Here is a 14,645-nt window from a genome sequence, read left to right on the forward strand (position 1 = left end):
ATGGAGTTCAAAATTCCAGCTTCAAACTAAAGCAATAGCCTTTTTCTGTTAGGTGATGAGTTAACATCACAACTTGCACTTTATTAATTATTTTTTTTGGGGACAAAACTTGCATTAACTCTTCATTTATTTTGGTGCAACGTGACAAATATCTGCTACGACTAAGTAAAGAAGATATAAAAGTTGCCTCGGAGGCTGAGACGGAGTTAACAAAGGGTTCTCCCTTGATTTTCAGACAAGACAATGATGTGAAACGGATTGAGTTATGTTCGTGCATCTCAGAAATTTAGTGGAAACTTGCACTCGGACACAACTCATTTAGTCCTTTTTCGCAAAAGAAAAATCCGTTACGAAATTTTGAGGCGTCGACTTTTTCTAGTTTGGTAGGCGATAAGATCAACATCCATAGGCTCAGAGCAAACAAATTTATGTAAAAAGTGAAGACCCAGTAAATCGTCAATTCATTAACGAAAAAAAACTGATGCCCTATCTAATTTTATTTACAAATTAATCTGAAACGAAGAAAACGGATTGCAGAATACTGTATCTAAGATTAAAATCATGTAAAGAATTAGAGAGAAAAATAGCGAAAATCCCCCGGCAAAAAAAAAAAAAAAAAGGCAAAACTTTGAACTGTGAATCTTCATCATCTAACTGTAGAGGCAACAGTATGAGCCCACCATCTAAGGCTGTCTTTCATGTCAATCTCATTGCCCAAAGTAGGGACTTTCCAGTTCATCAAAGGGTTTTCTTTTCTCCTTCTTCCTGAAACCTCCCATGCTTCTGAAAGATAAGGCCTTGAAACTTCAGCCTTATCAGCTTCCTTACTCTCTTCGTCATCCTCTTTCTTTCCCAATCTTTGCAACCCAGGAATTATCTCAACCAACCTTGAATCCTTATTATCTTCCTCTGAGAAAACAAAGCCAAGATCCATGAACCCTTTTAGCTCTTCAAATTCCAAGTCTGACAAGCTCTTACTTATACCCTTCTTTTTTCTTGAAATTCTCGTACTTGTAACCGCCTTCTTATTAGGTGCCTCTTGAATATTACTATCCGCCTCTTGCAACTCTTCTTCTGTAATTTCTTTACCTGAAATAATTTTATGGAGCTTTGGTGCGTGGAGAACTGAGTCTGGTGAGAAAGAACCATCACCTATGAAGCTTGTGCTTAAGCTCAACTGGTCACTCATGGACCTTGTATGGAGCGTTGGGGCGCGTTTAAACTCTGGTTTTGATAAGTTTTCTTCATCTTGGCGATCTGGTTTTGGTTCAAAACTTGTTGATGGTGATGGGGATACATGCTTCTTGAAGATTTCCATCTCAAACCAGCATGAATCAAAGAGCTTGATAATTTCCCCTGACTCCATTAAAGGCAACTCAAGAAGCAAAATAGATTTTCCCAAGATTCTGAAATTTGTGAGGTTATGGTTTAACGCTGACCTTAATCCTATATATATATATATATATATAGTAGCCCAACCATGTAACTCAAAAACCCTCAATGCCGTACACAGATGACGGGAAAAAAATTCAAGAGAAGGAACACACGTTTTCCATGGGGTATAAATGGTAATGACAAAAAAGAAAGCATTGCTTAATTACCTCGTGGTATTAACTTTTGTTTTGCTTTTATGTTTTCTCCGAGTGAGTTGGCTTTTCCTGGAAGCAGAGTTGATTGGAACATGCAGACATGACGTGGCTTTAAGAAGAAGCAAAAAGAAAAGTAAAAGAAGGACAGAAATTATTGCGTGTGGTGGAACTTGAATTGGTGTGGAGGTTACTGGAATATCCCAAGATAAATTACCGACGACGACGACGACCATGACCCAACATCTTTTCCCTACAATCTGGATCAACTTCCGTTTATAGCTTCTTGGTCGTATTCACCGAACCACTACTGATATATGCGGTTGTTGTAATGCTCTTGTCTAAATTTCAGAAACCAAAATTAATTGCATTCAGCCAAACAAAAATAAAAAATGACATAGTTTACATACATATTGGGGTAGATTCACTTAAACCGATTCATATTTCAATAATAAAAAATTATAAATAAATAGTTAGGCAATCTCAAAGACGGCAAAGGAGCATGACAGAGATAATTTAGACTTCAAACGAAGAAATTTTCAAAATTCGAGAAAATCATGACCTGGCAGTAGACGGCGTGCTATGCATAAATTCAGACTCAAACTACAAAACCAGAATAAAATTTTCACAATAATTCAAAGGGCTTTTCCGTAAAAGGCTTATTTGCTCTAAGGAATATTCTGATCCTCCCAATGTGAATAATCTGTTTATAATTGGTTAGGTATGGAGATCAAATTCCCACGTGCGAAATACATGTGTCAGCCTTTTCTCTACCAATAATTTGCTCAACAACTAGGCTGTGGGATATTACTAAAACTTAATCATTATGTGATATTAGCAAAACTGTTAGTATTCTGTTTAAATAATTAAAACTTTGTGGGGATTGAGGTATGGCATTATCAGGCCAATGCAATAATATATATGTGGGAAAGCATGGATCACGATTGTTAATTTTAAATTAAATACGTGTTTAACTTTAAGGTTTGACGTTAGTTAAAGTGATTAAAGAAATTAAATCGTAAGTCGTAACGCTGAAAGGTTGACTCCCGCAATGAATAAAGAATACCAAAAGAAATACTAATAGGCCATGCTGGAGCGTGGGGTCGAGATATTACTCCTCTTCTTTCTTTCGTTTTCTGCAGAGTGGGGCAGGTTACTTGAAAGGATAATAGAATATATACACGCACGTGGAATTTGCAACCAAAATTTCAAACAACTATTTGAAGTTTGATGGCAGTGTAACAGAACAACATTGAATTGCTTCCGTTTTTGTCAAAATATTGAAAACAGTAAGCTTTTTGTGTTCATAGGATAAGAATTGGAAGATTAATAAAGCAATATTTCAAGGTTGTTAATTCTTTTATCTTCCGTGAAATCGAAGTGTTAAATCTTTTTTATTAATTAGTTGTTTCAAAAAAAGAAAGAAATCTTTATACTCGAATTTATAAATATGTATATATATATTAAACATATTTATATATTGTAAGTAAATTTTTTTAATTTAATATATGTACCTATTTACGACATGTTCTATTACATTATCTGTAATATGTTCCATCATGTAATCCATCTATAATATTTTTCACGACATTTTTTATTTGTAATGAGTTTTGTCATATAATATGTTCTACGACATGTTTTGTCACATTATTTGTTCTGTAATATGTTTCGTTTAATGACATGTCTACTACAATATGTCATTAATTAATTTTAAGACTTAATTTTCAAATTCAAGTTGGCATTTTCCATACCATCTTGAGTATGAGGAAAAATGTTAAAATTATTATACAAATTATCAACTTAGAGTTATAATATAATATTGTTATCTAATTAGTTATATATATGTAAAAACTAATACAAATATGAACTTCCTAACAACTGTTACATACCACAAGAGTATAAAAAGGGAAAAAAGAAAATAGAAATTAGAAACATAAATCCTGAAAAATATTAATGTGCAAATGACAAGTGACAACTTCACAATTACAATGAAAGATGGTTTTCCAACTTTCTTCGGAAATGGCTTTTAACAACCTCTCTACAAGCTTGTCAACTAGTTTCATTTATTAAGCTGAATTAGGTACCTTACCGAATTTAATAAATGTACACGTACACTATTCCTAGCTAATTTCTTTTGCTTTCTTTTCGTATACCAGTCTTTTTCTTATGCTCCCCGTTCTTATCGCTTTTGCAATAATGGCGTGGAAGCATTTCAACTTAAGATTTTCGTCTGATTTTATTTCTTATACTTAATACTATAATAATTAACTTAAAAGCAACCAGCCAACCACTCATTGATTAAGTTCGAAATGATAATGCTATTTTTTTAAAGGAAGAGTTAAAAGTGGTTGAAATAATGTGAAAAAGGCAAAGGTAATGACTAAATCAGGCAGGGCAGCTGAAAACGCTGTGCAAGGCATGCCAAGATGCCAATTCTATTGACCACGGAAGGGGAAGTGCCTGATTTTTACTTGAAAATAAACGTTCACGCTGTTAGCTCTTGATTCTATGAGCACGAGCTGCCTCTTTTCCCAAAAATTCTCTTTGATAAAGAAAGAAAGAAAGTATTATTGCAATTATTAAAGGAAAAGTCAAAAGTAAAAAGCATATCTTCTCTGAAAAACGATATCAATTAACAGGGAAAAAGAAAGGAATATAGGGAATAATTAAGTACGTGCAGGTGCTGTGTGCAATATTTGCTGCATCAGTCAGGTAGTGATAGGGCATAGTGTCTGGTTTACCTTGTTATTGGTTGGTAGGCTTCAAGTTGGCTGAGGCCGAATGATTATATTTGCATAGATGAATTGCCGGGCAAATCACCTTTGGCAGTGAGCTTACTTCCATCCATGCATGTCCATGTGTCATTTCTCGAGTTTTGCTCACATGAACATGCAATCGAGTGGCCAACTGCCAAAGGTGTAATTGCCCAGTAATGCATCCATACATCATTGCTACTATAACATTTCCCTTCCGAAACTAAAGCTTTATGACTCTTAAATGTCTCTACCTTGCTTTATGAACAGTTGCCAACCCTTGATATCAATTTATAGAGGAGGAAATGTTCCGAGAAAAGGCCTTCAAAAGGAAAAATGTTCAGCTTCTGCCAAGCACACTTGACGAGTATATTCGAGGCACATGCTCTGTTTTTGTGATGTTAAAGATGAAGTGGTCCTTAATTTCTCTTTGATTCGAATAAAGATCAAGTTTCACTTTCTCTAGAAGCCAGAAGAAAATGAAAACTGACCCATTCAAATTCAATTCACATAAACGAATTTTGGATGCACGATTTTTAGAGTAGAATGACAACAAGACGAATAAAAGGACGTCCAATTCTTGGGTACCGGACGTCGTTTTAAGTTACGTGATACCGTACATAGACGATCTGAAGGAACGAGGCCCCTTGCCAGTCGTGTGCCGGTGCTGGTACGAGCACGACGGATTGACACGTAAGCAAATAATAATCGCGCTATGATACTCGACGAGTCCCGAACGGCTGCGGCGGAGGTTCCACCTCGTGGAGTCGTTGAAGTTGAGAGGGAAGCGGAGGGAGGCGATGTTCAACTTGATACCCGAAGATTGGGGACGGTACGTGACGCCGTGGGTGAAGGAGATTGCGGAGAGTTTGAATTGCTTGAATTTCGTTGTATTTGAGGAGGATGATCAACGATTGTGATCTGGAAGTTTGGCTAGTTCAAAATAGAAAGTTCTGCGTAATTTGAATCTTGTTAGGTGCTCTCTCGTTTCTCCACTGATGGCCTTTGCCACGTGGGCGCACGTGCAAATTTTTTTTTAATGAACAACACTGTCCTTGTGAAATTAAAATTTTACACGACAGATCTTGTAAAAGTTAGTTTTGAAGACCTTGAATTACCGGCCAGAAACTGTCCCGACTTGACCTCTGTGAAAATCAGCGAACTGTGAAATAAAGAACCTTGTTAGTCTCTTTCGTGCTGCTACTGCTATAGAAGAATTTGCTACTTCTTTCATTGAGCAACCAGACAGGGTACAATGTGGTTTCATTCCAACCGAGCTTATGCCTGGGGTTTAACATAGATCGGGAAGAATGAAATGCCAATCGTATTCCCTGTTCCATCGTTGCTTAAAAAGTTGGTATCTCGTCTATGCATTGCTCAACACTCATACGATCACTGCTTGTTTGTAATTCAGTTACTTATTTGGTTATAATTTTGAGGCTGATTGGGCGTAATTGTCTTAATTATTCGCATATTACTCCCCAGATACTGTTACTCTTAAGTTTTTTTTACCTACGATTTTGTTTAGAGGGCGGTTTTTAATGTGATATACTTTTTTTATTTTATTTACAGACATTTTCATGTAATAAGATTGTTGTTCTCTACTATAATTTGAAAGGACTGCTGCTGCTATCTCCCTGATCAATAGAAAGTAGGTTAGATGTTAGCATTTACTGATTTTATTTGATTCTGCTGAATGAATCTTAGGTGAAATCTTTGATTGTGAGCAGACGACAATGGTTGAGTTGAACATTAAGATGGAAGGCATCCAGCTACAAGACTAATCGCCTACCATAGATGCCGAAGAAGCCATCATGATTGGATTTTAGTATATGATTAGTCATTAAGATTATGAGTGTTGTTTAAATCATTCTATAAGAGATTATCCAGACACTTGTATAAGCACTCTAAAATACTATCACAAAATGGTATGTTTATTCCATTTACTCGTATCTCTGTCTATGACTTTTATGTTTTTCAAAGAAAATTTCCTCGAAAGAGACAGATTGAGACAATAAATGGTCATGTGTTGAATGTTCAAAAGTAAATATTACTAGTAGCAATGTTTAGTAAGGGCCATGACCAAGAAAAGAAAAAAGAAGGGGAGGGGGGGCTTTGGAGAAGGAGGGAGATCGGCCTCTTCTTTACGTCTGTATTTACAGCATCAGGCAGTACCATACCGAAACAATGGGTTACCTTCTCGGATGGTAAACCAAGGTGCAGCTTTCTAAATGGTTTAGCATGGCTGAATTGCGGGGCAAATCTCCTTTGGCAGTGAGCTTATCTCCCTTGCCTCGAGTTCATCTGACTTCCAAAGGAGATTTGCCCTGTAATGCATCCATGCATCTTTCTCGTCCTTAGCTTGAAACTAATTCATCCATGCATCTTCACTTTGTCGATCACACAGTCCAAGTCCCAGCGCGGCCAGCGCCTATATGTATATATATATTGTTGATGAAGAACTACCAGGACTCGTTCAATCTCAAAAACGAGAAAGGTTCCTTATTTTCCATATAAACGGTATATTCGAAACATATCCAATTTGTTTAGTTAGTTCCAAAGAAAAGTGGTCCTGTCTCTTTTGATTCCATTGGCCTCATCCTGTACTAGGTCTAGGTTTGACAACGTTTCCTCTCTGAGAAGGGACAGCAACCCTATTCAAAGCTTAATACCCAGTATCGTCTGAAAAAATGTTTAAGCTGGTTTAGTGATTTTATTTCCCTCAATAATTTTTCTTTTTTGCTCAGCTTCACTTCCCTCGACATACAAAAAAGCCCCTTAAGGTATGACGATTGTTTATGTACAAAGAAACTGAACTGCTGCATAATCTTAATTAGCCTGCAGATTTCAATCCTAATTCTGGTATTACTTTGGATAATGAAAGATATTCAGTTTGGGTAATTACGTCTATGGGTGCAACGGGATCATTTTGCTACAGATGATCTCTTGGTGCTTCCCCATCATTCAGAGAAATCATCTATCAGTCCGCTTTCATTGTTGATCAATTATATTGTCGCGGTGCATAAATATTAGCCGTGGAGAAATCAGGGTCGATAAAATTTTTCATCCTTTGCTATATACTAGTGGAGTGGCCATTGGTGAACCAAAAGATTGGCCTTGCAGGCTCCCAGTGTTAACTTGAGGCGGTCGTGTAACTAGTAAATCAGGACGCACGAGTAGAATCTCTGCATCTAAGGGATCAGAGACGTTTGTTATCCATCTGCGCAATACGCTTCATGCATGTTGAGTAATTTCCACATTTTCTCCTAGATGGCATACACGAAAGACAGTAGACTATCAACTGGGCTGATCTTTTTCTATTTTCCTTCTTTTTTGTTGTCATTGTTCTAAATATCTATCTGTCTTTGTACTGCACATTGCCTCTGCATTAGGTGTCGGAAAGGTTATCTTGCTATGCAGAAAGTTACAAAGGAAGGCAAATCAGCATGGTATCGTGCTTTAAATTGCCTTCAAGACAATGTGGTCCTGGATCCTATAAGTTCAAAGACAGGCAAGAGCTAGTGGAGGTCCAAGTGTACCTGAAATGAAGGCATCAGATTTTCTATGTACAACCTTTAACTTGAGTCCATCAAAAGATATCTATCAGAAAAAAAAAAGTAAAAAACTGGTAAAAAATGAAAACGAAAGGAGAACAGCACATTCCAAGAGATCTAGTATAGTTATGCTCTCTCTTTGCCATATACATTTTTTGTGAACTGCAAATGCCAAAAGATCTAATCCTATGCTCTTTCCTTGCCAGCCATTTGTCATTCTTATCTTCATTTGTGGCCATTACCTTTCTCTTCTTTCTTTTCATTTTGTATTGGAAAAGGTTCTTGAGAAGGCGCATAAATTTGCTTAGATTTGCTGGAAGAATTGTCTATGCTTATCTTTGTAATTGCCTACATTTGTATTCAGTTGATCATATTGATCAGCAATGCTTGCAAAGGTTATCCTATTTGCCAAAAGGCATCTGGTATACCTTGATGAGCTTAATTATATAATAGGTAATGAAATAGGTTTTGGTCCAGGCTGGGACTACAAGCTGAGATGGATTCAGAAGAGATTGCCTTCTGATTCACCTGACATGTTGATTAACCCACAGTACTGAAATTATTTAGCATTACTTAGTGGATAATATATCTCAACATTTGCTTTAACATACATTAGTTCTCAGCAGGTCATTTGGAAGTTCCATTGTAAGACATTGTAAGTCAAAAGATATATATGCCTTCAGGATTTTGGAAATCTTTAAAGAATTCCATAAGTTTAAGCGGTGATGGACAATGCTATATACTTTTATATGGTCCTAAAGGAAAACTAAAGGGCAGTGGATCAGGGGAATTCATTGGTTCATCAATGCAATAGAAAGAACAACAAATTGTACTTACAGTTACAAAAGCCATGCGTTTCCTGGTAAACAAGAATATCTTCACCTTTCTAGCATGATCGGCCCACAAAATGCCATGTACTTCTCTTATTTGATGGGGTCAATGCTCCCCATTGATCTTCAGCAAAGAATCAATTGTGAGCAAATAATGGGGACCATAAAACCATTAGCATAAAAGGAACCCCACGTATGAATCCTTCTAGCATATCCATATTCAGGTGCGAATCATATGTGATATAAAGAGACCTCTTGAATTACCATGCTTATTTGACCATGTGATCGAAGCAAACACAGATGTGCAGTTGACGAATAACAGTGCAGTCCTCCTTTGGCACAGAGAAGACATGGCATACATGTCTTCTGTTTTGCCAAAGGAGAATTGCCCTGCCATTCATTCCTGCAGTTACCATATGTATACTACACACGTCAACTAGTCGGTAAAACAACAAAAACTGCTTACTCCTCAATTTCCTTAATTCAGAATGCCTTTTGCTGAAGGATTTCTACTCAATTGACTGTCCATTTTGTTGCTTCAATTGGCAGGCAATAAGGAGCAGCTCATGATATTGGCTAGTCTAAGACAGGTAAAGCTCAACTGGAATTGGCAAAGGCTATATCTTTACCATGTCTTGGCTAATCTGTTCCACTAATGTTGGCAACTTTATTCCAAGGACTAGAGACAGATTTCAGAGAATGGATCAGGTTCATAGTCAGACTAATTACAAAAGTAGAAACAGACAAGTCAGTTTGAACAAACTATAATGCTGATGCAGTGAAAAGCTACTAGGAGCAGTAGCAGTGTGAATCTTGTCATTTCACCGGATCTCCATGTAGCAGGTTCATTCAACCCAACAAGATAATGTGGTTGCTTCATCATCAGGCTTGTTATCTCCTATGCAGGAGAGTACTTGTTGATTAGTTACTGCCGAAGCATTTGATGTGCAAGGGCATAGGCCTCCATATATCTTATACACTGTTTAACATCAATGGTTTATAAGATTAAGCTTGGACATGCGATCTGCATCAAGAGGCCCTCCATAGAAAAAAGCACAGATGTCTTCTAATTACCTTTATGATTAGCTTTATTTATAGCTTTCTGAGACTAATAGATTAATGCCAACTTCTTCAGTTTTCATAAGTTTCTAAGATTAATGGTAATCAAGAATGTAGTAATAAGTTATTAACCGCTCCTGTACTTTTTTCCTTGATTAAGATAAGAAAAGACTATATATGGTATCTGTGCTTGCTGATCCAATTACTCCTGAATCAGCTGAGCAGGACAGTGGTTCTGTTTATTTAGATTGAATTTCTCTGGTAAAAGAATTGCCTACTGCTTATCACCAGAAAGAAATAAAAACCAAAAACTTGCTCATCTTTTCTTTCTTTCGTCTCAACTTTTCTCCTTTCTGTTCTCTGTTTATCTTGTATATTATGCTGAAATTAAGGCTTATTAAGTGAACAAGAGTTTGGTCATCATACCAAGCAATGATTTGTTTTCTTTCTTATGTTCTCATGGATAGATGAATATCTTCCTACAGGTAGGGTGAAAATAAGCCAATCAAAGTCAGATTTTTGACTACTTGAAATCAACATGATTTTGTATACTTAACGCTGGATATCATTATGGTATATGACATCGCTTACCTTTTAATTACCTCATTTCCCTTGTGATCAGTAATAGAAATCTTCTCTGCATATTAATAATTTAGCTGAGAAGACATTCCCTAGCTCCTTTTTTTTGGCCTGTTGTCTTTCTTCATCCAAGGTAACTGTAGCTATTGTTTCTATTAAACCATATAGGAAGTCAATTGCATATCAGAAATAGCACAGAACCTTTAACTTGTATAATTTGTTGAGAGTTATCATTCTGGAGATACCTGAGTTACTAAAAACAGAAAAGTTAAAGCAGTCAGTACTTTGGAGAGGAGAAGAGTAGACATTTTCTTATTCTGATTTTGGTTTTCCGGCCTCCTCAATACTCCACAGAGAGAACAGTTCCTTTTTTCTGTGTGTTCCTTTTGGCAGTCTGTTGAAAGCAAGGTATAGGCTCTAGTTTAATTATCTGCATCAATAAATCTAGTTAAATTTTGGCAAAAAGCATGTACACTACATAGCCACTTAGCTGACTTTGCCATTTTGTTTTTTAACCGCTATCCATTAGGCTTAGTTGGTGCTGAGAAACATGCAAGAATAAAAATTAGTGCATTACTTTAATTGAATGATCTTTTCCTTCCATTTGCATAATCCATTAAGAAAATTATAAGCTTTCTGTCATGCTTTAATACATTAGCACTTTCAGACTGATAAAAAGTTAGTAACCTCTTTTCTGAATTGTTCCAATTCTAAGCAACAAGAACCTACTTGAACATTTCAATGCATACTGGGATATAAAAGGAAGTAAAAAGATTAGAATATTGTAGATTTCTTCTGAGGTTTGGAAGTAGTACCGTGAAATTCTGCAACATCAAATTGACTGAAAAATGTACAGCTGAATTGCTGGGCATATCTCCTTTGGCAATAAGATTACCCCCGATTCCTGTTTCATAAGGCGACCTATTAACAGCCTTGAGTAACAAATTGCCAAAGTCGAATGCCTAGTAATGCATTCATACCTGAAAGTACAGTTTTTGTGCTGATGAGCAGTTCCAAATTTCAATCTTCATTTATAGGCCAGGAAAAGTCTGGCATTTCCCTGTACATAGCATATTCATAGCTTATCTACTTCTTTAATTGTGGGCTGTAAGTGAGACGTGTCATATTTGTTTCTACTCTCTGGTTGGAAATATTTTTCTGAAATCAAAGAAATAGGAGGGCAGAAAGAATCATAAAGGACCAGTGACACTGGAGAGGAAGATATTATCATAAGGTTCTTTATGAGTTCCTATTTGTCCTTTACAAATATGAGCCTAAGCCTCCCATGTATTTTTTATTCCGATTTTTTTTTTTAATAATTAGAGAAAGAGGAATTCGAACTTTACTTTTTAGAGAAGAGGATCATATCAACTAATGAGCTAAATACTCGGATGTATATTTTTATTTTGAGTTATTCATGTTTTTCTGCAAATAAAACTGTTTTTTATTCTTCTTGATGATTAGTCTGTGGCACCTGAGTTTAGAACATACCTGACTGATTTATGTGGTCCTTCAGTTTAACGCCCCTTCACTCTTCTAAGGGTCAAAGCTCACAAGAAGTTGCAGGAAACCAGAGTTACTGTAAAGTGAAGCATCGAATATAAGTGCTTCTTTTTTGTCTCAATAATGATTAGGCACCATTCAGAAAAATGTAGGAGAAAAGGAAAAATCATATAGAGAGATAGAGTAGTAAGATCCAGTGGCATGTTCTATTTCTTATCTCTCTGATCTCTTTGGTTTTGCGTGCAAATGGAGCATTTTTCTGTTGATGCTGCATGTTTTTACGTGTACTCATGCATGTTTCGCATGTGTCCACATTTTCCATTAGCATATATGCATCCAGCTCTGATATGCTTGTCCAATATTCTTTATTAACTGTTCTCATGTTCTCAGACAGCATTCATAACTGATAATGACATTAAACTAATATTGGAATCCTAAAAGTGTTGAAAGACGCATAAACAATTTTTTTATGGATAGATAATTTGCTGCACGCATGATTGAAAGGGATATATTTGATTTCTTAATGCAATACCTGAACCAGCCTTTAACTAGCTTGTTTGACATTACTGCATTTTGCCAAACTAGCATCAGTAGTATTAACTATTTGACATACCCATGTTTGTCATGTAGTTTGTCTCCTCTTACTTGTCCTTGTGTTTGACACAACTGTTAATTTTTTCTTGCAGAATTTGATGATTATAATAATTGAGAACAGAAGTGATAAACTGTTTTATCAATCATAAATAATAATGAAGCATACACAGGGAAAAATGGCATCAGCTTTGCAAGAGAAAGCAGATGCATATATAAGAAAATCAGGACCACTTTCCCATGATTGAGATGGGAAACCTTCACAGGTTTGGCTTGGCATATGCCACTCCTACAATTGGCATATCCAAAATTATTTTAATTGATAAGTGCTATCCATTTCCTAAATTTGAAAGAAATCATATGGTGAGCACTATAAATACTGCTCTTGAATCTCTACAACCAGCCAAGGAACCATCGGTTATGGAAGCAAGATATAAGTGGAGTTGAGGAATTTCAGAGCAATTCTCCTTTAGCAAAAATGCTTATGCTCCTTCATAGTTCTATTTTGCCAAAGGAGATTTGCCCTGCCATTCACTTAACGCAATGATTTACTTCTCTAAATCAGTATTATTCTTAGCAATGTTGTCTTCCCGTTATTGTTTTTCTTGGAAAAGCGTCTTCCTTTTTCAAGTAGGTAATACGTCCAAAGAAATATCAGAGTGCTGAAAGAATTGTCCTAACTGCAGTTATCGAAAGGCCATAAGAGATGAGAATCTAACTGCTCTAAGATCAATTCCATTAATAATGTTTTCACGTATATTTACTCTAGCTAGTTGATAATAGGTTCTGCTGCAGCAGCTTTTGCAACAAAGCAAACACATGGGATTGGAAGATCCTTTGCTGAACCGCGGATTGGAGCTTTGGCTTTGTTTTTGGTCGATAGACTTTCTATAGTTTTTTGAGGCTCTGGAGCATGATATTTGCAGTTCACTACTTCACGGGATGCCAGAGTTGAACTCAATTCTGCACTTCTGCTTTCAGAAGCAAATATTTTTTATCTTTTATCTTGTGGTTGGTACTTATTAACAAGAAATCTAGGCCATTACACAAGTATAGATTGTTGCTATCTGAAAATCTGCTTCTATCCTTTTGTGCTTCCCAAGTTTTAACTCTAATTGTTCCTTGCATTGTGTTGATTATTTAGGTCCACCTCACAGCAGGTGAGTGCATATTGGAATTTAGAGCTAGTCTTGTACCATATTACTGAAGACACTTACCAACCTCACTCAATAGTTAAAGGAAAGAGTGAAACAAATTTGGTCATTCACTCCCATGCTTAGACGTTGTATTTCTTATGCCATGGATTAAGCAAAAAAATGCAATGTTAGACAAGTGTATTAAGCTGCTGTCTCATCTTCTGGAAATATCAGTAATTTGATGATGAAAACATCTCTATTTGCTTGTATCCAGCCTTTAAAAGAAACATAAAACACTTTTACTGTTTAATTTAAGAGGTCAATTAAAATTTATGTACAAATTGAGCTCGATTCATTGATTTTCAGACAAGTTCAGTTGATAGATAAATCAGTGATGACTATGAATGAGCTTGGGGCAAAAGTTGCAATAGAAGTGGTTTAGCTAGAAATACTGTAACATAGCTAGAAATATACACAATGAAATGATGCTGTTAAGTGAACTATCACTATATTTTCTTCCCTAAAACTTAATGCATCCTTGTATTATATTTTATACGCAAAGATCAGAAAGATAGAAACTCTCTTGCAAGGAAGCATCATTCTGGAATCTACCAATAGATAAAAATGACATCTATTGCAATGGTTTTGTCATTCATATAACATCAGAGAGAATTATACACAGAGAGAGAGAGAGAGAGAGAGAGAGATATTGGGGTAAAAATTCCTTAGATGTGGTCCAGCAATGTATGTGGTCATTGCTTTTATAAGGCTCTTTCACTGAAAGAACAAGTCAATGAAAAGTCATCCCTTAAAGATGTACAATTATTCTTTTGCTTTTTCATAAGAGAAAAAGAAAAAGATATGAATAAATTGGAAGCCTGACAGTTGTTTAGCCTTCTAAAATTATGAGAAGAAACCCTGAACAGAGTATACAAAGGAAGATAACAGCAATAATGTGATAATTAAGTGAGATATTGCTAAGCAATCCCCTGCTACATCATGAGCAAAAGCTGAAGGTGGTTTATGTGCATAGAAACATAGTATAGAAAATCTT

General features: G+C 36.0%; 1 protein-coding gene across 1 annotated transcript; it reads right to left on the reverse strand.

The window, feature by feature from the left end:
- Positions 1 to 425: 425 nt before the first annotated feature.
- On the reverse strand, positions 426 to 1,561 carry LOC110424353 (uncharacterized). The gene has a single exon (XM_021438910.2). The coding sequence runs from the start codon at positions 1,364 to 1,366 to the stop codon at positions 647 to 649; it is 720 nt and encodes a 239-aa protein (XP_021294585.1). The 5' UTR covers positions 1,367 to 1,561; the 3' UTR covers positions 426 to 646.
- Between the last annotated feature and the right edge of the window lie 13,084 nt (positions 1,562 to 14,645).

The sequence above is a fragment of the Theobroma umbraticum genome, unplaced genomic scaffold (genome assembly GCF_002168275.2).
Source record: "Theobroma umbraticum cultivar Fairchild unplaced genomic scaffold, ASM216827v3 scaffold_204.0, whole genome shotgun sequence".
NCBI classification, from domain to species: Eukaryota; Viridiplantae; Streptophyta; class Magnoliopsida; order Malvales; family Malvaceae; genus Theobroma; species Theobroma umbraticum.